The following is a 26,887-nucleotide window of genomic DNA, read 5'->3' as shown; positions in this document are numbered from 1 at the left end:
CCTGTTGCAGCACCACAGAGCTTCAGGGAGGTAGGTAGTGCATTAAGTTTGCATCTTTTCCATTCAATCGCCACAATTTGTTCCGCACTGGTAACAATGCATCTTAGGACAGAACACGGAACATGGCACTAGATGCACACTAGCATGCAGCAGATTGGAGGAAAATTTGCTGTAATGTTCTATGCAATTGTTTAGATCAACTTTGGGTGTGCCCGGGTTTATTTTGTGATCTCGGTAGCACCATTGTTAAGTCAACATGTGGTTGGGTGGGGTAGAATTGGGATGGCAGGGGGATGTACAGAGCTGTGCATGGATCAGGGCGGGTGTGCCTCTTCCTGTTGCATCTGTTCCAGTGCTATGGAGATGACGGGCAGTTTGGAAGCCTCGGTAGTTGTCCTGGCTGCAGATAGGACTGAGCTGCTCGGTGTGCTTGCTCAAATCTCCCACCATTGGGAGAGTCCCACATGGGTGAGACTCATTAAAATGGAAGACTATTATTCTTGGGTTGTTTAGCAGATGGCTTTTTTTTTTGCAGTGTGACTTTGTGTGCTTTAACAATCACTGGTGCAATAATACACCATTAATGTTTACACTTACTCATTAAGAACATAAGTTTACAAATGAGAGGAGGCCATTCGACCCATCTTGCTCGTTTGGTGTCCATTAATAACCAAGATAGTTAGGGCTGGCTTCTGTATTTATTTTTAAGCAAGTTTAATATTTAAATTCCATGTTTTTTTCATGTCATAGAATATTCCAGAGCACTTCAGCCTTAAGGTAGGAGATTTAAAAGGCTGCTGCTTGGAAACTTAATCTGGCCCTGCTTTGAATGTGAAGGGGCCTGATCTTTTGAATCGCCATTAATGTTTTGTGATTTCTTTGCCCATCTCTCTGAAGCCTTTTTAGCAGGGATTTTTTTTTTTTTTTTTTTTTTTTTTTTTCTGCCCTTCTGGTCTTATTTAGGAAGGCTAAAGTCTGAGCATGTGACCAGTCTCTGATGCAAAGGGGAACTTCTTAAAAAGGTTTAATTCTGAAGTAGTACACTGGCCTGATTTTCCTTTTCGAAATAAATTTTTCACAATGATCTTACTTCTGCAAATGGGATCATCAGAGATTTCCTTTGGCTGATCTAATATTTGGGCCAGAGGAGCAGAAGATTAAAGTGGCAAAACTCATATTTTGTAAGAAAGAAAGAAATGCATTTAAATCACCCCATGATTGTGTACCGGGATTAAGTAGTTATTAACAATGAAGGCATGGATCAAATGCAAATCATCACAGAAGTGCACAATGCATAGCTTCCAGAATTAATTGCATGCTACTGTTCATTTGCAAGCAATGGTAAAACCTTAAAATGATTTATCTCTGCTATGGAACTAACTGGATAAAAATCTGTGTTAACTTGTGCAGATAAAGAGAGGGATGTATGACTGCAGTTATCTCTTCCATTAGATCCCTAGCCTGCAGATATAGAGACTCCAACAAAGCCTCCTTGATGGAAAGCACTTTTAATTCAAATGAGGATGTACTTCTATCCTGAATAACAGTATTGTTCTATACAGGAATGTTTATATATATATATATATATATATATATATGTAACTAAAATAGGTGTGATATAACACACTCTCCCTGAAGTTATAACTGACTGTAATGACCCAGTCTTTTCAGACATCCTACCCCACAACCTTAAAAAAATAAACATAATTGCAAAACTGGTAAAGATGCTGTGCTCCCAAGTATAGATTCCTAAATGTAATTGAACGTGGCACCCTCCATCCATTAGGTGATTTACAGGAGCAGGGAGACAAAATGGTTAAGCAGGTTACGCCTTTCGTGACAGATTCGTTCCTTTCTTGTGTGCCAATTCTTGCTCACATTCTCTCAGGGCATTTTTATCTCGGTAACAATAGCCGCTAATCGTCATTAAAAAAAAATAAAGAAATGAACACCTATCTCTCTTTTAAACACCTCATCCATAGCACAGGGGTGGGGAGAGAACACAATCTCTTTCAGGAAGGAAAAGATTCACACCTGCATTCAAACACACACAATCACCATGGTATCCTAAGCTGTCCACAGAGAGGAGGGGAAATCAAAGCATAAAGTTTTAATATGAAATGTACTGTATCCTTTCACTTCATTATAATCCTACCCATGGTGGCAGCATCAGGGTCTTCCAAGGTATCACAATATTGGCACTCCAGTGTTTGGGTAAAGGGCACTTCACGAACATACCCAGAAATCATCTCTTGCAGCCTGTTGTCTCATTACATTTGGTAATATGAAAATGTATATCAATTCACAAATACTATATAGCATGCTTTGTATTGTTCCAGGTTTGTTTTTGTTTTGTTGCTTGTTTTGCTGTTTATAATTCGGTGCAATCTGGCACATCTCATGGACAAATAGGTTATTTTAACGTATTAGTGTCAGAGGAAACTGATAATCAATGTTTTTTCTTCGGTTATTGTTATTATTTTATTATTATTATTGTTAAATCGTTCATCGGTTAATTAAAATAGTACGTAACAGGACAGGTTTGGTTTATTTGAACTGACATGATCTTTGTAGTGTTTTCACATTTTAATGCAGCCGCATCAAAGGGGCCGATCGAATATTTATAGAACGATCTGCGCGGTGTCGCTCCGGGTATCCAGGCGGCGGGACAATGACGTCTGTCCGTTCATTTCTGTGTTGACAACCAACATGTCTCGACAAGACCGCATACACACAAAAGTGTTAGTGTTGTGCTGCTAGGCTACATTATGCCTCAACCAAACCTTTGTGCGTCCTCAAATAACAGTGCGTAACTAATGTAAAGAATACCACCAGGACGCCCGCTCACTTTCTATTGTCACCGGTTACCACAACTAGAACTTTCCACCGGCATTTCCACTCACAACGGCCAATCACAGCACACATCAATCATTCAAACTGGCCAATGAACGGCCCCGCTTTGCAAGGCTTGGCCACTATTCCGTGACATACAATGACGCTACCCAATGAGACGTTAACATATGCCGTGGGCGGGACTTATACATTAGATGGACGTGTTCTCGGCGAATCCGCTGCTTCCTGAAAGTGGTCTCGCTACCTGAATGGGCGGTGCTTAAACAGGGATGAAAAAAGAGGGTGATATATAAAGCTCGGGGCTTGAGGATTGGTTAGAGAAGCAGAGAAAGCTGTGGAGTTGTTGGTTTGTTTTTATTTATTTATTTATTTATTGTTCAGGTGTTTGATTAAAGTTTCGACTTAAAAATGAGGGAGATTGTTCACCTGCAAGCCGGACAGTGTGGAAACCAGATCGGGGCCAAGGTGGGTGAGGGTGAATTCGCAGGGATTTTAAATTCGTGATGATACAGGGGTGGATGGGAAGCGGTATTGGGCGGCAGCTGTCCAATCACTGACTTATTATTGTATTAATTTATTCGCAGACGCTCTTGTCCACAGCGACTTACCAAATACACTAACCCGTCGATTATTCACGAATGCAGTTGGTAATTAAAAACCGGTCCCGTTCTAAGGTGAAGAGGCGGCAGCAGCTTTTTTTCAATTATCTATACAGTTAAATATCGGTCTCGATCTTCATTTTAATGTTAAGGCACGAACAAGTCGAGGTCTGGTCCCTGTCTTTGAGTTTGACCCACTTCTGTGCGCTCTGCCGGCCGGGGTTGTGGCGCCGCCTCTCGGTTCTGTCTCGGTGCGGCATCCCGGTGAAATGCTCAAATGACACTCGTTATCCAGGCTTGTTTAATGGGTGTTTCCCCGTCCCTCTGTACAGTTATTAACTATACCCCTTCTCTAACGGCGGGCAGACGAGTCGCTCATTCAAGGAAATGTCCCTCCTGCGTCTGCACATGCGCGGTAGGGTTATGTAGAGGCTCGAGTCGTGGCCCAGCACGCATTGCTGATCTCCCAGCTAAGGAATGCCTTCATTTTTTAACTAATCTTTTTGTAGACTTGTTAACGTATACAAGTTTGCATCTTTACATTTGACTACTATTGTCACTCAAGTACAGTAAGACTGGGCGTTTATTTTTTTTAATAAATCACAAGTGATGTGATGAAGCACTAACCCCCCCTCCTACTCTTTCCGCTCTGCACAGGGTTTTGAGCTGGGCTGCTAAGCTATTGACGTTGACATTGGGTCATAATGTTCTAAACAATATTAGTTTCCATCTGTGAAAAGTGTTGCTGAATGTGCAGGGTTGCATAAGCCCAGCTAGCTGCTGTTTCCTCTTCTGCTTCTGCATTTTTAATGTTCACGTTGGCTTGTTGCCAGCTCTTGGACTCGTATTCCAGCAGGAGATGGTGTTGACGCTGGTCTGTATTGTTGCAGTTCTGGGAGGTGATCAGCGACGAGCACGGCATCGACCCCACTGGGACCTACCATGGAGACAGCGACCTGCAGCTGGAGAGGATCAACGTGTACTACAATGAAGCCTCCGGTGAGCCAGTGACATTAACTCTGTTTCACTATTTATCAAGAGAATAAATGTGATTCTCTCAGCCTGGTATTTATAATCCATCCTCAATTCTGTGCAGGGAAGGTGTAATCCTACTTTCATTTATAAAAGGATAACCCTAACAAAAATGTGTTTCTACTAGGTGGCAAGTATGTGCCCCGTGCCGTTCTCGTGGACCTGGAGCCTGGCACCATGGACTCTGTGCGGTCTGGACCCTTCGGGCAGATCTTCAGACCCGACAACTTTGTGTTTGGTGAGTGCTGAATTTTTGCTTTTAATTATTAAGTGGATGTGACAAAATACAATCCCAAATGTGCCAATGCTATAAAAACTAGATCAGTAAACTGTTGTACTCCAGTACACTGAAGTAAGATTTCAGATCTGTTTGTTATTGCTTTGTGCTGAAGCTGCTGCAAGTATTGTCTTGATGCCCTGGTTTTGTCAACAGGCCAGAGTGGTGCCGGAAACAACTGGGCCAAGGGCCACTACACTGAGGGGGCGGAGCTGGTGGACTCCGTCCTGGATGTGGTGAGGAAGGAGGCGGAGAGCTGCGACTGTCTGCAGGGCTTCCAGCTCACGCATTCCCTGGGAGGCGGCACTGGCTCCGGCATGGGCACCCTGCTGATCAGCAAGATCCGCGAGGAGTACCCCGACCGCATCATGAACACGTTCAGCGTGGTGCCCTCGCCCAAGGTGTCGGACACTGTAGTCGAGCCCTACAACGCCACCCTGTCTGTGCACCAGCTGGTGGAGAACACAGACGAGACCTACTGCATTGACAATGAGGCGCTGTACGATATCTGCTTCCGCACGCTCAAGCTGACCACGCCCACGTACGGAGACCTCAACCACCTGGTCTCTGCCACCATGAGCGGCGTCACCACCTGCCTGCGCTTCCCCGGGCAGCTGAACGCCGACCTGCGCAAGCTGGCCGTCAACATGGTGCCCTTCCCCCGCCTGCATTTCTTCATGCCCGGCTTCGCTCCCCTCACCAGCAGAGGCAGCCAGCAGTACCGCGCCCTCACGGTGCCTGAGCTAACCCAGCAGATGTTCGATGCCAAGAACATGATGGCCGCCTGCGACCCGCGCCACGGGCGCTACCTGACGGTGGCGGCGGTGTTCCGTGGGCGCATGTCCATGAAGGAGGTGGACGAGCAGATGCTGAACGTGCAGAACAAGAACAGCAGCTACTTCGTGGAATGGATCCCCAACAACGTGAAGACCGCCGTGTGCGACATCCCTCCACGTGGCCTGAAGATGGCCGCCACCTTCATCGGCAACAGCACGGCCATCCAGGAGCTGTTCAAGCGCATCTCCGAGCAGTTCACCGCCATGTTCCGCCGCAAGGCCTTCCTGCACTGGTACACCGGGGAGGGCATGGACGAGATGGAGTTCACCGAGGCCGAGAGCAACATGAATGACCTGGTGTCCGAGTACCAGCAGTACCAGGATGCCACGGCCGAGGAGGAGGGCGAGTTCGAGGAGGAGGAGGGAGAGGAATTGGCCTAAGCTTTGTCAACCGTTCTTTTCAACCCTGTCTCTTATTTTGCTCATGGTCTGTCTTCTGTTAATTTTCATCACCTTGACCTTTCCTTTTGTCTATCGAATATCAAACTGTACAGATGAAAAGCCTCAATAAAAAAAAAAAAAAAAAAATGCATTTGATGGCCACTCGTGTCTTTATTTCCATGTTGGATCTGCTGAGCAGGGATGTGCTCCCTGAAGGACACCTTTGAGATCAGACCAAAGGTTAACCTGTACTTGCACCTCTTACGTGGGGGGGGGCATATGTGGGAATAAACGTTTCACATTATACAAAACCTAGGTCATTTTAAATAAACCTCAGCTGGTCAGAGTGTAGCGCTGTGTGGGAATGTACGCTGTGTACCCTGCAGGGAGAGAGAGCCAGATCAAAGACTTGATTGCTCAGACTTGGGTGGCTTGCCTTGGATCTCTTCATGTACAGTTTTCTGTTTGCAGCAGAATGGGTGAGTTTTAGTAATTTTAATATAATTATTGTTTTCTAATTTATAATCTGATCGCCACAGTCCAGTTAAGTGCTAATGAGACCATTATGACCATAATAGAACTTTTGCTAAGAGTTTTAGGCTGTTTCTATTTATATATTTATGAAAAATTGGTTTCAAGAGGAACTATGTGTGACATCAGTGCTTCCCTTTAAATGCAAGTGATGACTAGCATTGTGTGAATAAATGCTAAACCTTGTATTTACAACTATATACACCGATCAGCCATAACATTATGACCACCTGCCTAATATTGTGTAGGTCCCCTTTTTGCTGCCACAACAGCCCTGACCCGTCGAGACATGGACTCCACTAGACCTCTGAAGGTGTGCTGTGGTATCTGGCACCAAGACGTTAGCAGCAGATTCTTTAAGTCCTGTAAGTTGCGAGGTGGGACCTCCATGGATCGGATTTGTTTGTCCAGCACATCCCACAGATGCTCGATTGGATTGAGATCTTGGGGAATTTGGAGGCCAAGTCAACACCTTGAACTCGTGATTCATCACACCAGGCCACCTTCTTCCATTGCTCCGTGGTCCAGTTCTGATGCTCACGTGCCCATTGTAGGTGCTTTCGGCAGTGGACAGGGGTCAGCATGGGCACCCTGACTGGTCTGCGGCTACGCAGCCCCATACGCAACAAACTGCGATGCACTGACACCTTTCTATCAGAACCAGCATTAACTTTTTCAGCAATTTGAGCAACAGTAGCTCGTCTGTTGGATCGGACCACACGGGCCAGCCTTTGCTCCCCACAGGAACACCCCACAAGAGCTGCAGTTTTGGAAATGCTCTGACCCAGTCATCTAGCCATCACAATTTGGCCCTTGTCAAAGTCTTCCCATGGAAGTTTCAATTTTTCATGTGACTTAAATGAAGCAGCAGCGCTCTCTAGTGGTCACAATATTGTATGTTTTTAGCTGGAATTGTATGTCCTGAAAAAAGTCCTGCTTCACATGAATGCACTTTGGATGGATAGCATTCATAGTGTTGAATTGTATTGCAAACAACCACAGCTTCCCAGCAGCCCTGCTCAGGACTGTTTGTGGGGCTCAAGGCAGTGGCCCCGTAGGTTCGACCAATATGATACTGCTGCCCAGGGCAGTGTCCCCCATACCTGAGCGGGACATTGTGCCTGATTATTCTGATAATATTGGAACTGACTTCTGGTTTTCTGTTATTATTTTAGCTATGGCAAGATTTCAAGTATTTAAGTTTGCTTAGTTATATATTTACATTATCTAGATATTAAAACTAAGGATACAATGATCTTTCCTCTATAGCAGAGGTTCCCAATGTCTGGTGATGGAGGGCTGCAGTAGATAATGAACCACCAATGAAACCCAAATATGTCCCAAATCATTCCTTTTTATTTCCTATACATTTCTGTTAGGGAACTTTTATTAACTTTAATTGTTGTTTTATTATTTTCTCCCAAATTACATGTGCAATTTGTAACAACATTTTCAGTAAGTGAAAAAATATAGTAAAGGTTCAGCAAAGGTTGGCTTTGGTGAGCCACACCAAACATCATCGAGGGCTGCATTTGGCCCCCGGGCCGCACATTGGGAACCCCTGCTCTATAGCATTTACTGCATTATTTAACACATCGTCTAATGGCTAATGTCTAATCAGACATTACAAAAAAACATGTAAAATAAATTAAAATAATAATAATTTAAATCAGACAATGTAAGAATATTTATTATGATTGAGGAGCACAATGAGCCATTGCCGCACCATTGCTTTGCATTGTTATTACTGGAGTCTTGGCTCCTTTGCAGATGTAAACGCACCCGACCACTAGTGGCCGTCGTTGTGTTGCACTTGCTGGTTTTATACGGGCTGTGTAAACTGGATTTCCACAGCCAAGTGTTTATAAAGGGGCATTTTTACCAATTACATATGACGCGGGAAAACAAAGTCATCACATAATACATCCTGACCAATGTAATACTCTCCAAGCGGAAACCCAAGCCAAGTGTGTGCAATTATATAAAGCACACACATACTGTATTTGCACTAACTGGTTTGCGTTAAATTTGGATTTGCGCCAGACAGTTTGTTTTTTTATATTGCAAACCAAACTGAAGACTGCTAAGAAAAAGCGACTTCGAGTTTCTTCTATTGTAATAATTAATTTAATACATAAACACACAAACATTACATTATCGAACACTGAACTCCCTTCTTTCCAGACCTGCTCATAGGGTTATACAGAAAGAAACAGAATCAGTACATCATCACTACGTTTTACAGCTCTTGTGTGGAAGTGCCTCTGGAACACAGGTGTGTGAGGAGATTGATCAAACGCAGCACTCAGCATGCACTCGAGACACAATGGATGTGAGAAGACTAAAGACTTCTGCTGTGACTGTTGCCCGTTGTTTCAAAGTGCAGTGACAGGGACGTCTACAGTGAAGGGGTTAGGATAGACTAACCCCCCCAAAGTCTTAAATGCATGGCCATGTGTGTCACTGTAGGAGATGCCAAGATCCTTCAGGGGAGAGGAAGGGAGTGGGGGGAGCCGAGCCATGACATGGGGGGGGCTTCACGTGCGTTGCCGTTTCCACAGGAAGTAGGAGAGGATGCTGGAGGCCAGGAACAGCAGAGTCCAGCAGCACACTCTTCTCACCTGCCCCTCCAAGTCCTGCTTCCTGCTGTAGCGCGACACAAAGCCCGACTGACAAACAGAGACAGAGAGGAAGGGAGGGAGAGAGAGAGAGGACGATGGCAGTGAGAAGATGTCAGTTAAAAAAGCTGTATCAATTTAATTTGGGCAGGAAAAGCATAAAAAAAGAGCAGACTCAAAAGCCTCTTGCAGTTGTACTCTCCTGCTCTGCGGCAGCAACGTTCCCTCCACTCACCCAGCCGCCCTTGTCCCGGATCTGGGGGCAGATGACGGCCTCCATGTACTGACCCACGCGCTCTTGCAGCTCAGGCAGCACTCCCAGCATGCCCCTCTCCTGGCAGTGAAGAGCCATCTGTCCGGCCAGCACGTACACGGACAGCACGGCGCTCCAGGCCAGCTCCCTCCTCCTGGTGGAGGCGCCAGCATCTGCGGGCTGGAAGTGCTCATCCAACAGCTGTAGCAGCATGGGGCAGGCGGTCTCTGTGGTGACGCCCTGGAACACACGTGGCCATCGGCGGAAGAAGATCGGGAACTTGAGCTGCAGGTCATCGCCAGCGTGGCGCAGGGCGGCGGCGGCGGGTGAGGGGGGGCGCCGGGAGTTCGGCTGTAGTCCCGTCACGTACCCGATGTAGTCGTAGGACAACAGGTAGGCCTCGCGCACCAGCGGGTCTGGGTGCTGAAGGCCTGTACCGCCTCCTCCTCCTCTCTCTGCTATTCCTCCTCTCTCTGTGCTCTCCCACATGGAAACTTGATTGAGTGTTGCTGGTGACTGGAGGTGCCCAGTCACAATCTCACTGTCCCACTGTGTCTCGCTCTCTCCCTCTCTTCCCGTCCCACTGACTCAGTGTCTCGCTGTCCTCCTTTTCTCCTGTATTCACTCTGGTTTTGTCACTGTCTCTGTCCCCTTGCCTCTAGTGAATAGGAGCTGGGCAGCAGCGTGGCCTGTGAAGGTGCCAGAGAGAAATTAACTTCACTGTGTTTTATTTTCTTGCAAGGTATTCTGGGTAAGAGAGTTACACTGTGCACTGAGGTAGCCCAGCACCTGGGACTGCCCGATGCTGTCAATCCTGCATCTTGCTAAACTGCATCAGCATCTCCATCTGAGCCCCTGACCACCATCCACAATGCTGCTCATGCTGCACCTGTCGTACCTCATGCCCCCCCCCCTTCCTGAACAATACAGCTGTACTTTGAAGATCTTTCCACTCTGCCCTGACCTCCCCCTACACTGATGTTCCCCTGTCACTGATCCTGCACTTACTCCTGCTGTGTTTGCTCCTGCCCTGCTGTTCCCTCAGCCTGCTCTGCCACCCCATGGCACACAGTGCAGTGTGCTACCGATGCACCTGAATGTACTTTAATAGAATCTTATTTATTAAAAAATAATTACTGTGGCAAGAGATAGATGCTGCCAAGCCTTCAGTACTCACCTCCCCTCCTGCCTTGAATCTGCTGGGCTGGGCTGGGCTGTGCAGACCCACAGTAGTCTAAGCTCAGTGGACTGTGGCTCTGGACAGACAGAGTGACGTCTCTCTGCCTCTGTCCTGCTAATTTTAGCCTCCCTGTCTGAGTTGGGGGGGAGGAACCTGACACTGAGAGTTCCCCAGTCACACGGCAGCAGCCTGACACACACACACACACACACACACCAGCACAGCGCAGAGGAATGATCTGCCTCCTGGAGAGCTCTGACCTCAGTGTGCTGCTGTGGTAAAAGCACAGTAAAGTGCAGTTGCCTGCAGGGAGGGGTGCGGTGAGTAATCCGCGGCACAAACAATCCGTGCAGCAGAGAAGGTAGAAGTGCTGCACTGTAGCTCCCTTGTGTCCACAGAAGACACTGTGAAATAAATGCTGGATATGATTATTAGCAGTAGTGGTATATTATTCTTCACTAGAGAGCCATTGATTCCCCTTGCGGTTTTTATTAATGTATTTATTAATTTCCCCAAGGAAATGTAAAACCAAGCGATTGTCAAAGACCTGGCAACCGCAGGGGCGTCGCAGTCCGGACACTCTGGCTATTCTTGGATGTCGGGATGCAATACTGCCAAAGCGCCCGAGTGCTGGACCGCGCATTGCAATGGGGGGGGGGGGGGGTTGTTCTCAGAACAGAATGCGATAAAGGGTCGTTATTTTTTTTTCCCTCCTCCCCTGTCTGGTTTTATATATGGGGTCTGGGGGATCCTGCATTGTGCTGGGACAGCCACTAGATGGCAGTGTCAGCAAGCGGAAGGCCAAGGGCAGAGCAGGAGAGATTGTGTGGGCTCACTGTGAGCTAGGAGAACACGGTGTGTGACGTCAGAGCGGTGTGACTTGTTATTTTGTGTTGGCGTTTTGTGGAATTGTTGCCTTCTGCTAAAATCAGGTGATTTTTCAGTTTTTATTGCAGTTATTATTTAGGTTTTGCTTTTTGTGGTCATCTTTACAGGCCATCGGTTGCCCCCTCGTATGGGGACAGAAATAAGAATTTGCTGGACCAGAGATTTCTCTGCTCTCTGCCCTTGAGTGGGGGTGGGGCCTGACAGACAGACAGACGATCAGGCAGGCAGACAGGCAGACATACAGCGGTCTCCAGAGACAGACCATCTATTAAAGTTATTGTAGTTGTTGCCCTGAACTTTAAGAACAAGTATAAAGCCTGAGAGCTTGGCATGATGGGAACAATTAGGAGGAAAATGACAGACGCACCAAGACAGATGCCACCACATGAGTGCAGCACACTGTACTGCCCGCCCTTGTCTGGCATTTGTAGCTGACAAAGTTAAAATTAAATAACTGAAATGAAAATATCCTGTGACCTAACCACACTCATCATTAAAGACAGACCCCCCATTACTGTCGTAATAAATAATTTAATCTGGGGGAGCAATCTTTCCCCCGATGGGTTACAGTAAATTATAAGGTAGTAATTAAAATGAAAAAAACAAAACTAAGAAAAGTTAGCCCAAGTGTATCATTATCAGGAAATACAAATAATTACATTAAGTGTGGAATTTCAATTTGATATAAGTTCCCTTAATTAAAAACACAAGGCAATCACACTCAATTTCATGGAACATTGAAAGAGCTTTACTGAATTCCTTTAAAACTACTAGAGAAAGAGAGAAGGGGGGATGGGGGGACATTAATTGAATCAACTATCTGTACGGTGCATTGAGAGCCTTGGGAGACGATGATACTGCTAATGTCTCTCTCTTGGTACAAGGTATTCAGTCGGTTGCTTCTCAACTCAGTAATGGGGAAAGCCATTCTTGCTGTCAGTCCTGCAGCGAGAAAGCGATAGAGAGAGAGAGAGAGAGAGAGAGAGAGCGAGAGAGAGGTGGAGAGATAGAGAAAATATTAAATTAATGTCTTCGGTCTGCCCCTCCCTGTGCGGTGTATGAACCCTCCTGTGAACGGACTCTCCGCCGCTCCTGAAGTCTGGTTGACCCCTGTGAGTCACAGGCTGGGGCAGGTCTGTGCGCAGCCATATCCAGCTGTGTCCAGGGAGGAATGCTTTAAACTGTACAAAATACAATTAAAAGCATTACGAAAGTGCAATAGTACAATCAATATGAAATACAATAAGCACACATCCTAGTAAAATGAGGTAAACAGTGCAGATATAATACAGTTGAGTTCCAGGTGTGTGATAAAAGGAGGGGAACCTAAGAGATGGTCACATTAAAACAGAATTACTAACAGTACAAAAGTAGATGGCAGCATAATGAGTCATTGTTTAATAAAGTGCATAATAGCAAGAGTGCTGAGCAGCTCAGGAGAGTAAACTGCTGTTTGCAGGTACAGTCTGAACATGTGTGTCTTGAATAATCGCCGGGATGTGACCAGGGACTGTGTGTTCTTGACCTCGTGGGAAGGTCTTTAATGGTTAGTTATAGCCCTTGAGATACTGAAATCCTCTGTCACTATTTTAAAAATATATGTATTTATGTATTCTTCTAAAGTGTCTTCCTGTCTCTGTTTGTGTGTCAGTTTCTATTTGTGAGAGTTTCTGTCCGTGTGCGTGTGAGAGAGAGAGTATGTTTCAGATTTAATCTCTCTCTGGGTTTCATTCTCTGCCTGTGTGAGTGTGCATGCGTGTGTGCGTGTGTGTGTGTGTGCTTGTGAGAGTATGTGTAAGTGTGTGTTTCTATCTGTGTGTGTTTCTGTGTGTTTCTGTGTGTATGCATTTCTATTTCCATCTCAGTGTTTCTCTCTCTCTGTCAGCAGAGGGGGGGTGTGCTCTCGATCGGGGGCCCTGTCACTCACTCGGTTGCTGCCATATGCTCGCCGGCGTGATCGGGGAGTGTGGGCCGCCGGCGGCGCGAACTCCAGCCAGAACACATTACTGCAGCAGCGGGGCGCCCTGCCGCGGACACCGTGACTGATTGAGTGTGAAGCCGAGAGCGGGAACCTCCCCACAGTCTCCCCCATGCGAGAGCGGAGAGGGGAAAAGGAGAGAAGGAGAGAGATAGAGACTGAAGTGAAGAAAGAGAGAGAGTGAGAGAAAGAGAAAGAGAAGAAGGGGGTAATTAGATGTGGGGAAATGAGGAGGCTGAGGGAGCCCCCTGCAGTTCGGGGCTTGTAACTGTATTAACTGTCCTGGTGGGAAGAGGATAAGCTAGGGCGAGCACTGCAGGGAGACATTAGTGAGAGAGAACGAGATCTGCAAGGGGGAGGGGGTGGGCTTGGATAAGGAACAGCGGGAGAAGGTGCAAGGAGGCAGGGAGGCTGAGGAAGGAAGTGAAGTGTGGGACATCTGCATTGTGGTGTCCTGTGTGGTGTGTGGAGGCCTAGCAAGGCTTGGAGTGGTAGAAAGTTCTGAGATTTGGGGGCGGGGGGAATGGGGGGGATGATGGCTACTGGGAGGTGGATTGTGTTAAGGGGTTAATGGGAGGTACTTACTAAGGTACTGGTCAAATTTGAGGAACAGAGGGAGAGACAGAGGGAGCCTGGCTTATGGCTTGAAGCAAGGTGTGTACCTGGTGTTGGTCTGGAGAGACTGGAAGAGACAGAGAGAGGGAGAGAGACAGTGTCACGCACTCTGGTCACACCAAAATCCATAGGTGTGGATATAATATTCACACCAAACATGCAAGGACATTTAAACTGTACTGGGGTGGGGGGGGGGTCTTCTAAACAGAAGTTCTGAAACACCTGATTACTCCAGACCCTGATTTATACCCTAAACTACCCTTCCCCCCCCACACCGTGTCTCCGTGTTGAGCTACATGCCGGGATGACAAATGAAATCCAAAGAGAGAGAGCGGCACAGCCCTGGGATGCCTGGGCTAATGTTGTTTTGTTTGGTATTAAAATGCGAGGAAGAGAACTTTAACTCCCACTGATTTCAATAAAAACATATGGGATGAGCTCATCAATCAAGCTCTGCAGTACACAGCCAGACTGCGGCTCAGGGTGAGGCTGGTGGGGAGTTGGGGGGGGGGGTGTCGACATTCCACGCACACACTCCTGACTGACAATTATTTATTTTATATTATTTTAATTTAATTTTTCTTTCTTTCTTTTTTAACAGAAGTTATCTCAGCCAGCTTGATGTCTATATACTGTACTGTGACCAGGATGGCACTGTTTACATCACCACATGCTACGTGTTGAGGGCAATGGGGGGGTACACTGGAGCCTACCCAGGACACACCAAATACCACAATACTTACCTATGTTCTGCCCTATGAAATACAGTTACTAATACTTACTGTGTCTCCAAGGTAATTCTGTAAGTGTGGTCTCTCATTAACAAAAGGCACTGCTTGTGAGTAACATTGTAGTAATGATGTAGCAACGAAAAGGAGAGTACGGCAGAGTCTATGGACTGAGGAAACTGCTCTTTCACTACTACTACTCTACTACCCATAATAATAATAATAATAATGACTGCAAGCTTGCCCTGTCTTCTTCTGTGCTTAGGGGAGGCTCTGTGAATCATTTACCCTCTTCTCCTTCCCCCTCTCCCTCTCCCCCGCCTCCCGTGCGTCTGTCAGTCAGCGCCGTGCAGTTCTGCCCCCCGCAGAGAGAGGGCGCTGTACTGGAACACAGCATCTGTCCCCTGAGAGGAGCAAGAGGACCCCCCACTGGCAGCCCCGAGGAGGCAAGAGTGTTTGTGTGTGTGTGTAAGCAGGGTAATTCTCTTGTGCATGCTGGGAGCCACAGACGCAGAGAGAGATGTAAGCTTGTAACACATTAGAGAAGTTTTTTAGCCTACCCTTCAGTCCTGCATCAGAGCACAGCCACACACACTCATCCACTCGCAGATACTGAGACTCACACAGACACACACTCTCGCTCACTCACAGATACTGACACACACACAGACACACACTCGCACAGACACACATGCTAGCTCGCTCACTTTGTCTTCTTTTCTGTGAGTTCACCTCTGAAGAAGACAGATCTTACAATGTTGTCCATCACTGAGCCATAGTGCAAGAGGCTTGGAGCAACATAGGGGTGTGCTGCCTGATTCTGGTCACCAGGGGGCAGCCTGTCTCAGGGAGTGTGTGTGTGTGCATATGTGTGTGCGAATCAGGCAGAGAGAGGCCCGTAAAAAGCCCACACTCTCTCCTTTTCCCCTCTCTTCCTCCCTGTCTTTCTCTCTCTCCCTCTTTCTCTCTACCTGTGTCTCACTCGTTCTACAATTGTATGGTTTTCATATTATTTTAGTGTTTTTTTTTCTTATGTCAAGCGCGTGTGTGTGTGACAATGCTGTATCTTTGTTGTGAACTTGTGCTGTGGTTTGTGATTTCTCTCCTTGGCCACAGTGAGAGTGTAGGGCTGTACAGGGGTGCAGAGCCAGTTCGTTTATGTATGCCTTTATTATTTATTTATTCATTTTACAACATGATAAATTTAATAATTTTCCAATCTGGGCCATATAGTCTACACAGCACTGATTCCAGTCTGGGCCTTATACTATAGTCCCCACAGCGCTGGTTAGTTTTTTCCAGGTGTGTGCAAAGTGGGCCAGGGTTTCCTTAGCCTTGCACCCACCAGTGCCCCCGTGTCCACGCTAAGGTGTGTCATCCTGCTGTGTCTTCGAGCAGAGCTGCGTCAAGCACTCTACCACCCCCCAGCGCTGTGATGTTTGCGAGAGTGAGGAGTCAGGCATCGCGGCAGTGCAGTGTCCCCGAGTGTGTGCTGTCCTCGTCTCTCCCGAGCAGGCAGGAGGGTTTGCCCTAATGATCTATTATTCTTTTCTCAACAATTCTAAAAATTCCAGATGTATATCAAATCTCTGTCCATTGCTTTTGTTTTTTTACAAGTCTTTTCTCTTTAAAGCAAAGAAAAGGGTAACAAATGCAGGCCTTGTTATGCGTGTGCTCGAGCCTCTTCTTTACCAAACCAGCGTTATCGATTGGCTTTATAGCAAGCGATCAATAACAGGGCAAATAGTTTGAAATGGGGAGATGTTCCAGCTGAGTTTTCAGTGGGTGTGTTGAGAGAGAGAGAGAGAGAGAGAGAGAGAGAGAGAGAGAGAGAAAGGAAGGAGGAGTGTGTAAACAGTGTGTCTCCGCCCCTACTCCCCCCAGTGCCCTCACCCCCCACCCCCAGCCCCTCCACTCTCCCACACTGATTATTTTCTCATTGGAAACCCCTGTGGTCTATAAATACTTTTTTAAAATGTTTTTAATTTCCTGTTGTTAGAGGTGGGGGGGGGATACAAGAACAAAACTGGCACAGAGGGGGAGAGAGAGTGAGAGAGAGAGGAATGGAGGGAGGGAGGGAGAGAGAGTGAAGGAAGGAGAGAATAAAAGAGTCATACAGGGAAGGACGGATGGAGAGAATGAGGAGAGAGGGAGGGGGAGTGCTGTGGGGGGTCTCCAACTCTGGGGTCTTGTGTCTAGTGGGATTTTAATGGGAAGATCATTTCCTACTCACACTGTGATAGGGATCAAAGAGGAATTAAATGCTCTCTCTCTCCCTCTGTCTCTCTCTCTCTCTCTCTCTCTCTCTCTCTCTCTCTCTCTCTGTCCCCTCATTATCACTCTCTAGCTCCTGTCCTTCTTGCTACACTCTCCTCTTCTCCCACTTTCTATCTCTCTCCCTTCCTGCTCCTTCACTTTCAGTACCTCTTCTTCCTTTCCTTCACCCTCCCTCCTACTCCCCCCCTGCACCCCTCTTCCACCGCTCGCCTACCCCCAATCTCTCTCCCTCTCTCCTCTTCATCTCCCTCTCTGAATCGCTTTTCCCACTCCCTCTCTTCTGGCTCAGACAAAGCATATAAAGCCTCTTCAAAGACTAACTGTTTAGGTTAATCTCGACCAATTAATCCAATAATGGACTCAATTAAATAATTAGGAGCAGGGTTGTACCAGTTCAATAACAAAACTGTGCACCACCCATGTTACATTGTTGTCTGGTGTTTGTAATGAACTATTTCTGTCAGAACTGAAAAGAGTTGACTGTGGTCTAACTGTGATAAAAGTGCAGGAAAAAAGCTAGTTCTGTTGGTAGATGTGGTACTTTTGTAGTCACACGATCAAGAGCTGCTTTAGGCCCCAGGGGCTGGATTTGGTCCTCAAAGTAACCAGTAAAAGTCACGCATGAAAGCAATTAACAAGTCAAACAATGTAGTTCTGGACTGGACTGATGTCTTTGTCCAGCTGCCTTAGAAAATACATTTCACAAAGGACACTACAATGTACTTGTATCTAAACCTTTTCAAATAGAGCTGTCTGTGTTGGGAGAATAAAAATACTTTTCAAATAACGTACTTTGTGGAAACTTTTTTTTTGCGGTTATATTCCTATCTTCAGCACCAAACAAAAACTGAATTGATCCTGGCTATGATCTGCAAAAATATGTGTATATATTGTCATCATTATGGTCATTATTATTATTTTACTGCTGGTTTCTTAACTTGTGTGATTGTGTGTCGTTGCCTTTGGTGACCCCAGAGGCGCCTGTTCCTCCGAAGGAAGCACGGGGAGATAATAGTGCTCATGTCTCCGACCCAGCCGGAGATTGGGACAATTAGGAAATGATGGGTTTGCCTGTAACACAGCCGTGCCGATTGCAGGCAGGAGATTGGATAAACGCTGGGGCACAGTGTGTGCGTGTGTTGGTTGTAAGATTACGGGCTCCTCGTGTCAGGTTCATGTTTTTGCAGTGGCCGTATCATCGCATCGTGTTATCACTGTGCTGGCTGCCTGGCCCGCTTGACTGTCGAAAACACAAAACAGAAAAATACATGCCACTTTTCCCCCAGTCTGTAGTTATCCCCCCCACCACCACACCTCCAGAAAGAGAAAGAGATGGGCCTGATGCTGTGATAATTGCGCCAGAGCAAATTGCAGAGTGAAAGAGCGGACGGAGAAACTGGCTCCCGACCTGGGGGAGTGCTCTAGGGCTGTAGTGTGGCCAAAGTTGGAGGGGGAAGGCTTCACAGCTTCTCCCCTCCCTCTCCCTCTGTCTTTCTCTCCCTTTCTCCTTTTTCTCCTCTCTCTGTCTGGGCTGGTTAATGCTGATTGGTTAATTGTTAATGGTTAATCTTTGGGAACATGGCCAGGTTGAGAAGTGTGAGAAGAGAGAAGTGATGGGGGGACCTCGAGTGTCTCCTTCTGTCTCCCTGTGTCTCTCTGTGTTTCTCTGTGTCTGTCAGTGTGACTCTGTCTCTATGTGTCTAGGTGTCTGCCTGTGTGTCTCTGTCTATCTGTGTTTCTCTCTGTTGTCCATTTTGTTTGTTCTTTCTTGTTGTTGTTTCCCTGCAGTATAAAGAGAGAGAAATAAAGGTGACAACAAGACAGAAAGAGAATAAAAAAGACCCAACAAAGCTCTCCTACTTCGTCTCTCTTCCTCTTCCTCCATCCCCCCCTCCCTCCTCCTCTTCTTCTCTTCCTTTCTTTCAGTAGTCACTGCTAAACAGACAATCTTTGCTGCAGGCTGGTAGTTTGCTGTCCCTGTGAGGCCTCCATTACTCTCCCAGCGTGGGTCCTTACCAGAGAGGGGAGGAGACGGCCCAGCATTCAAGGGTAATTGAAAAAAACTCTCTTTCTCTCTCTCTCTCTCTCTCTCTCTCTCTCTCTCTCTCTCTCTCTCTCTCTCACTCACACAGACACTGTCCCTCCCTCCCTCACTTCGCATCCCTTACTTCAAAACAGTGCTTTTATTTAAAAAAAAAAAAAAATATTCCTCTGGTTTATAACTGTCTCCACACCCCAATTTCCTCCCCCCAGTTCCTCGCCTGTGTCGAACAAAAGTGAGCAATTTGGCCCCCCAATTACAGGCAAAGGGAGGGAGGGGGGGTCCCCACATTGTGCCTCTCCCTCTTCTCACTCTTTCTCTCTCTCTCCATCCCCAGTTCTGCAATTGCAGGTATTGACCAGGCCAGCTTTTGTTCCCGTCAGTGCCCAGCAGGGTGTGTGTGTTTACAGAACATTGGGGCCCCCACGGGCAGTGATAGCTCTTATCGATTTCCTCCCGCCTAACCCCCCCCACCCCGTTCGCCCTGCTTCTTGTCTGTTTTCTTTCCTTTCCTGTTTTCCACTTCAGCAGGATGTGAGGTTAATGTGAGAATTATAATATTAATAATAATAATTATTATTATTTATTCCTTTTTTTACTTGCCAGTGCTTTTCTTCATCTGTGAATCAATCTCTCTATCTGATCTGTCCATTTGTCTAATCCCTCCATTCCACTAATCTGCCTATTCCTCCCTCTCTCTCTCTCTCTCTCTCTCTCTCTCTATCAGTCAGTCAGTTCTAATGTGGTTCGGAGCATGCCTGTAGAATTTTCACTGGAGTATCAAGATCCATCAAGCACTTTTTGTTTCTTTCGAGGGGGGGGCAAAAACATAGGTCCCTGTAAGCCCTCAAGACCCCCACCTCCCAGGTGGTGTGCAAGGAGTTAAGTGTGCTGTGACTTCCCCCACCCCTCACTCCACTCCCCACAGCTGTCCCGGGGGGTGAGGAGGGGTTTGGGAGTCAGCTGTTCCCCTACTCTTAACGACCCCCCCCCACTCCAAGCTTCTGCAGCTCCTAATAATTGCTCTCTCATTACTGCTGTGCAGCCGCTAATTATGTAAATTAAGTTTCCTCTCCTTGCGGCGGGGGCAGGGGTGGGGTGTGACCGGGGGTTAGCTCCCCAGTTCAGTGTAGGCTGGATTTACAACCATCTTTTTATTACACTGAATTAATTCGCTCACTCACTCTCTCAAATTTTCTCTCTCTCTCTCTCTCTCTATAATACACACCCGTGTATTATAATTCCGGAGTTCCTGACTCACAACTTGTCATCACTTCAAGCAGTTTTAATCCCACTGCATTTTTTTTTATATAACTATCATTTTGTATTATGTATTATATTATATTTAATATTCATAATACGCCTGTCAACTCCTTCAGCCCCCCAACCCCCCCACACACACAAGTAAACACTGGCTTACACACACGCAAAGCACACACTGTCATACACATGGTCACTCACACACACACACTCTCACACTCACACACACAGACACAAACACACACAGACACACACAGGTACATACTCTCACAGAACCATATACACACAGACGCACACACGGGGGCCTCCACTATCTCTGGCTGCCTGGTCGCTGTAAATGAAGTACAAATTGAATTGTGTCGCGCCGAGACAAACAGAGTGCGAACTGTGTAATGGGAGCCAGCAGCACTTAATTACTGCCTTAATTACAATAAAAATTTCAGTCTTGTTCTCTGGGGCTCTCTCATTCTCTTCCCCCCCCTCGCTGTCTCTCTATTTCTGTCTGCCTATCACTGTCTCCCTCTCCTTTCAGTCTGTTTTTTGTCTTTATCTGCTCATCTGTCCATCCCAGGGCCCCAACCTGCTCATCTCTCCTCAGCAGCAGCACCCCCCTCAGCTCAGACCCTTCATAGATACTAGACTTATTTTTGTCTATAATAATAATAATAATAATACATCAGCTGTGATTGGCTGCAAAAGCTGCATTGCAAACCCTGTTGCTGGAAAGAGTGACTATAAGCTTCAATGTTTACTTTGCAGAAAGAGTGGAAAAGATCTTATTCTCCCTCCCTCCCTCTGTCTCTGGCTCTTTCTCTCTGTCTGTGCAGAGCAGTCTGAGATCAGTTAGAGGAGGAAACGGCTGTTGTGTGGGTGAGATAAGATGACCAGTGGTTCACTGTGAAGGAGGAGTGGGGGGACCTTTGTGCCGAAGAAAAAAGAAAAAAAGAAAACAAAACTTGACCCCCCCCCCCCCCCCCCCAACATGCACACACGTACACAGGCAGACACACGCACATGCAAACGCACACACACACATACACACATGCACACACACACCTGTTGCTTCCCATGGACCAGATGTTTGCTCTGTCTCTGGCCTACACACTCCAGAGCCCCACTGTCTGACAATGTGGACTGTCTGGTGTTTTTTTTATTTTACTTTTAAAATAAATGAATGATTGAATATATTTATTTATTGAATTATGTATTTCCCCTCCCTGCTTTGCAACCTTGCCACACCTCCTTAAGACATGTCTGTTTCGCCAAAAACCCCAGGAGACCTTTCTGACACTCTCCCATGCCCCTCTGTCTGATCTCCAGCTGTATCGCTGGATCAGCACGATTCTCCCAGTGTTGTTCTTACCCCTGTGATATTGCGTATATGGATGTATGGATATTTTTGAACATTTGGTGGGTTAGTGATTTGTTAAAGTGTCGGATAGGGCTGTCTGCTAAATAATGATGACAGTAATGACAATGACAATAATAATAATAATAATAATAATAATAATAATAATAATTATTATTATTATTATTATTATTATTATTATTATTATTATTATTATTATTATTATAACTGCAGTAATAGTAATACGATCCTCTGGAGTGTTCGTGCATTGGTAGCTGTTGCTGTGTGCTGTGGCAATGAAGGGGTTAAGGACGCAGTGAGTCTCTGTGCTGCGAGTCAAACCAGATGGGCTCATTTACAGCCAATTAACTCTGGTGCTGTAAGTGGAGCCTCACCTGCACAATTAAACCTCTTATTAAACAGCCTTGCAGCTCCCCCAGGGCTGTTTCTACACTGCATTGCATTACACACACACACACACACACACACACACACACACACACTCTCACTCTCACTCTCACTCTCACTCTCACTCATTCACTCTCATTCAATTTTTCTCCCTCAGCCCCAATACTGTAGAACCTCCCCTGGAATTCTTAGCCTCCTAGATGGAAGCATGATTCTGTGACACAGCCAAGGGGAGAGAGAGAAAGGGTGTGGGATAGAGGGATGGAGAGGGAGAGCAGAAACAGAGGGAGGGGGTGAAACATTTATTTATTTATTTATTTATTTAATGTGTTGTTCAGAGGACTGTATGGGCAGGGTACTGATAATGCTTTACCAAGTTATGTAGAATGAGTGAGGGACCAAGACAGCAGTGAGAGAGGGACATACAAAACCGTTGAGTGAGGGAGGGTGAAAGGAGAGAGAATGGAAGAGGGAGGAAGGAGAGACTGAGGAATGGAGCTGTGTAGGAATGTAACAGGAAGTGTGTGGATCAGGGTGATTGGGTGGTTTTGGAGCTGTGTGTGGCCGGAGAGCAATCGCCCCCAGCCCTTAGTGCAGGGGCAGCTGCACTTCACTGTTTTTAATAATTTTGCAGGGAGAGGACTGGAGGGAGGGAAGGAGTGAGGGAAGGAAGCAGGTAGGAGAGGGGTGATAGCAGAGAGGGCAGAGAAGAGATGCAGAGAGATGGAGAGGAGAAAGGGAGAGGGTGTGGCCGGAAAGAGTGAAAAGGGGATAGGAGAGTGACAGAGAGCGAGAGATGGAAAACAGGAGAAAGAGAAGGGGAAGAGAGAGAGAAAGACTGACAGTACTGACACAACCACTTTAGCTCCGTCTCAGTTCTGCAGCTCATGTGTGATTACATTTCAATCTCGCTCAGTTTAGTGCACGCCCCGCCGCCCCCCCGACGTCTGTAGCCCATTTAACCCCTCCTGCCCCTGCCCCCTGTTCTCCTGCACACGTCTCCCACTCATCTCTCAGGAGCGGTCTGTCTAAACTTGTATATATAAAAAAATAGAACATGATATTGGCGTATCAGAGCATCATGAGTCAGCACCAGAAACACTGTTGACACTGTGTCCAGTGTCTGCACGCATACCTGTCCCTCTGTGCCTCGTAATCAGGGGTTAGCCGTTCCTCTGGAACGTGTGCACTGCATTTGCAAAACTGTGAAAGGACATCAATGAATGAAAGAACAAGCTTGCAGTATATTTGTTGGGTTGCCTCTTTCTGATATGCCGTGCCAGGCGATCCCAGACGTGTTCTGCAGGCACACATGTTCTCCCTCCACATCCTAATCACTCTTTCCATCTCTGCCTCTCCATCACGGCCCGACGAGCTCTGTGATGGTCTGCTTCACTCCGCTCGAAAACAACGCCTCCCCTGCAGTTCTCATCTCTCAGATGGAAGTGTAATTCTGTGACACGGCCAAGGAGGGAGAGAGGGAGAGAAACAAACACACACTCTCACACACAGAGACACACAAACAGCTGTCCATCTGCACTGCTAATAGGGCAACCTTCAGCTGAAGTTCACAGTGAGCTACAGGTCAAAGTTCACAGTCTGTGCCATTTGGTGCACGAGGGACCATCAACTAGGAATTGAAAGGTCAACAAACAAACCAATAAATAAATAAACAAACATGCAGAAAGTCTGCCAAGTGCCACAACATTGCAATCTTCACAGCCCTCTCAGGCCCCACAGCAGAGCAGGTCTCAGTGCCCCCCTGAGCCCTTCCGGCCTGCCCCGCTCCTGCCCTGCTCCTGCCCTGCTCCCGCCTCTCGACTCAGCCTAGCCTCTACCCATCATGTGCAGGAGGAGTGCTAGTACATGGTTTCTGCACTGGTAGACAGATGTGCTCCAGAACTGAAAACACTAATGAGTGTCCCATGGTTGGTTCATATTTCTGGTCTTAATTTCTTTCTTTTTTTGTTGAATTCTGATTTGGGGTTTGGGTTGTGTCACCAGGCAGACCGAGCTCTGAGCAGCTGCAAACTGTTGCCGACGAGGAAAAACACAATGTGCTTGGAGGTGAAGGGGCCTGAGGCTTTTCATTTCAATCGCTGCTGGCAGGTGTCAACGGATGGGAAATCGTGGTGTTTGTGCTTTGCGTACATTTTAAATTCCAGTCATCAGTGCGAGAGTGAGTGTGCGTTTCTGGGGGTTGGAGCCGGAGTACTGCCAGCCTACCTACCTGCTCAGACATGTACAAAATACTCCAATGTTTTTTTCGGTTGTTTTTGAAAGGCAGATGTGCAAAAATCTTCAAGGTGGGGCTTCTGCTTCTCAGAGTTTGTGTCTGGCCTGTGTAGCTCAACCACAAATGCCAACAGGGGGTCTGTGAAAACACTGGTGAATGTAAAAAGAACACAAATGCAAGCGCAGATGGGAGAAAGGGAAACTAAATCCTGTCCTTGTCTATTCATCACACAACAGAATATTGGGACTCCACGGGAGACCAGCCGGGCCGCTGAGTCTTCTCGTTTGAGCTTCAGCCGAGCTCCCTTAAAGGAGTTTTAAACTCGGGTTCGGAAGGAGACCGTCTGACTATGGCCTTCCCCAGCATAAGTATCCAGTGACAGACGTGCTGCCTGCCTGCTCTGCTGAGAGGCCGGGGAGCGGGGGGAAGGGGGGCACGGTGTAGGAGAGAAAACAGCTTCTCCAGAGTGTCCCGTCTCGTCCCGCGGCTGACTGCTCCTGTACAGTTAATTGCAACAGCTGCTGTCTTGTCTTTCTCTCTCTCTTCCCTCCAGGTTTAAGTGGGTCATGTCAATGCAATGACCATAAAAACCCCAGGGGGTCTCTCCCAGGTGGAGAGGCAAGTCTGAAAGCCCTTTAGATTTAAATATATAAATGTGTTTATATATATATATATGTACTGTGAAATCTCTTGCCCTCCACTCCACAGACATCGACAAGGCTGCAGTCCATAGTCCCAGCCCACCTCTGTCTCCACTCAGGTCGAGCAGCTGCGTCTCTTCAAACCATTTCTCCCCGAGGCTGAAACTGACAAGGTGCTGCTGAGAGTGAGGGACATTTTAACAAACAATATTAGTTGCACTGCATGAGTCGCCCAACAACACTGTCTCCACCACATATTGAATAGTTTTTTTGGCAAATTATAAATTGTAAATCAACAGGGAAAAAAAGCAAAATCAGTCGAAGAGCATTGAGCAGAAATGTCAGAACTGCCTTGGCATTTGAAAGAATATATATATACACAGAGAACAATACAGATAACGTTTTTTTATCAGGTTTTTTTGGGTGCAGTTGGTAGGTGTCAGTGATCCGTGTTCACCTCACTGCTGAAGAGCGCCAGCTTGGGCCAGGGAGTGCAGCTGTGTCTGTGGCATTAGCACAGGTGCCAAGAGCAAGAGATAGCAACCCCAGGCAGGGTGAGAGTTCAGCCCAAGCAGCTAGGCCAGCCCGAGCTCTGTGTGTCTCTCTCTGTGTGCTCCTGCCCCCCGCTCTGCCAGCCCCCAGTGCTGCGCCACTGTCCTGCTCCTGATAAGCTCTGCCCTCCGTGGCCCCCACTAGCTGTGCCAACACGACTGCGCAAATACCAGATCATGGGCCAACGTGGGGGCCAACCGTTGACCTTCTCCTAGCTGACACCCCCCCCCTCCCCCCGCCACACCCCAGGGCACCCCTCACCGTTATCGGCTGCCGCACACCTGGAGAGCCGGACAATAGGAGATGGGCGCCGAGGGAGGGCTGCGAGGGACAATAGACTATAGAGCGGGGAGGCTGGCTGTAAGGGGGGTTGGTGGAGAAAACCAAAGCCCTTCCTTGTTAAAAAGTATTATTGATTTTATTATTGTTATTGTTATTTCTGCCAGTATCGAGTATTGTAACCATCTTGAAACTCTCATCTCTCATCTCTCTCCTCTCCCTCCTGCTCTTTCTCTGATGGTTTTCTTTGTTCAAAACAGCTACAAACATCGGATTGTTTTGTTTTCTGTTTGTTTTCTTTTTAGGTCGATAAGGGTAGATAAAGTATTTTCCTTTCTTTCTCTCTCTCTCTCTCTCTCTCTCAATTTAATTAAATTCAAAAAAGCTTTATTGGCATGACTAATTGACATCAGTGTTGCCAGAGCATTGACAGACATGTCGAGAGCTCGAGAATAGAGTGATGAGAACAATACATTCAGCAATTTTCTCTCCCTCCCTTTCTCAAGTTTCTTTTCCTCTTGCCAGGTGACCACACAACGCTGCCACTCAACTGAAGTTTCTAAAAGATAACAGAGATAACAGAGTGTCTAACCAACGGTCACTCACCCCCACTCCTCCCTCTCCTTATCTCTGTATCTCTCGCAGTCTCTGTTCCTGGACAGCTCTACCGGCCTTAACCTCAAACCGAACCAGAGAGAGCCTGAGAGCTGTGAGTTTCACTGTGTGACTGTGAATATGTGTTTAAGTATGTGTATGTGTGTGTGTGCCTGCATATGTTTGTGAGTCTGTGTCTGTCTGTGTGTGAGTGTGTTGGTGGATGTGTCTGTGTATGTGTGTGTCTGTGAGTTTCTCAGTATGTGTCTGTGTTTGTGTGTGTGTCTGTGTATGTGTCACTGTATGTATGTGTCTGCGTCTGTGTGTATGTGTCTTTGTGTCAGGGTCCATGTCAGTGTGTGTGTGTCAGTGTCTATGTCTTTGTGTCAGTGTCTGTGTGTGTCTGTATCAGTGTGTGTCTGTGTCAGTGTCTGTGTGTGTGTGTATCAGTGCCTGAGTGTCTGTGTATGTGTGTGTCAGTG

The 26,887-nt window shown here is 46.9% G+C and overlaps 2 protein-coding genes across 2 annotated transcripts; one reads left to right on the top strand and one right to left on the bottom strand.

The window, feature by feature from the left end:
• Positions 1-3,163: 3,163 nt before the first annotated feature.
• LOC136758650 (tubulin beta-4B chain) lies at positions 3,164-6,121 on the top strand. Its single transcript, XM_066713200.1, has 4 exons — positions 3,164-3,318; positions 4,343-4,451; positions 4,612-4,722; positions 4,918-6,121. The coding sequence occupies exons 1-4, from the start codon at positions 3,262-3,264 to the stop codon at positions 5,976-5,978; spliced, it is 1,338 nt and encodes a 445-aa protein (XP_066569297.1). The 5' UTR covers positions 3,164-3,261; the 3' UTR covers positions 5,979-6,121.
• Positions 6,122-8,236: 2,115 nt separating this feature from the next.
• On the bottom strand, positions 8,237-10,751 carry bcl2l16 (BCL2 like 16). The gene is made up of 3 exons (XM_066712508.1): positions 10,558-10,751; positions 9,363-10,069; positions 8,237-9,178 (listed from the first exon to the last, which is right to left on the bottom strand). The coding sequence occupies exons 2-3, from the start codon at positions 9,867-9,869 to the stop codon at positions 9,047-9,049; spliced, it is 639 nt and encodes a 212-aa protein (XP_066568605.1). The 5' UTR covers positions 9,870-10,069; positions 10,558-10,751; the 3' UTR covers positions 8,237-9,046.
• Positions 10,752-26,887: the final 16,136 nt, after the last annotated feature.

This window comes from Amia ocellicauda, chromosome 9 (assembly GCF_036373705.1).
Source record: "Amia ocellicauda isolate fAmiCal2 chromosome 9, fAmiCal2.hap1, whole genome shotgun sequence".
Lineage (NCBI taxonomy): Eukaryota > Metazoa > Chordata > Actinopteri > Amiiformes > Amiidae > Amia > Amia ocellicauda.
Note: the sequence above shows the minus strand (reverse complement) of the source record. Positions and strands in the feature narration are given on the sequence as shown.

Coding starts and splice junctions, on each gene's coding strand:
- LOC136758650 (XM_066713200.1), top strand. CDS start 3,262: ATGAGGGAGATTGTTCACCTGCAAGCCGGACAGTGTGGAAACCAGATC. Junction 4,452..4,611: donor GTACTACAATGAAGCCTCCG/GTGAGCCAGTGA, acceptor TGTTTCTACTAG/GTGGCAAGTATGTGCCCCGT. Junction 4,723..4,917: donor ACCCGACAACTTTGTGTTTG/GTGAGTGCTGAA, acceptor TTTTGTCAACAG/GCCAGAGTGGTGCCGGAAAC.
- bcl2l16 (XM_066712508.1), bottom strand. CDS start 9,869: ATGTGGGAGAGCACAGAGAGAGGAGGAATAGCAGAGAGAGGAGGAGGA. Junction 9,179..9,362: donor TCCGGGACAAGGGCGGCTGG/GTGAGTGGAGGG, acceptor TCTGTTTGTCAG/TCGGGCTTTGTGTCGCGCTA.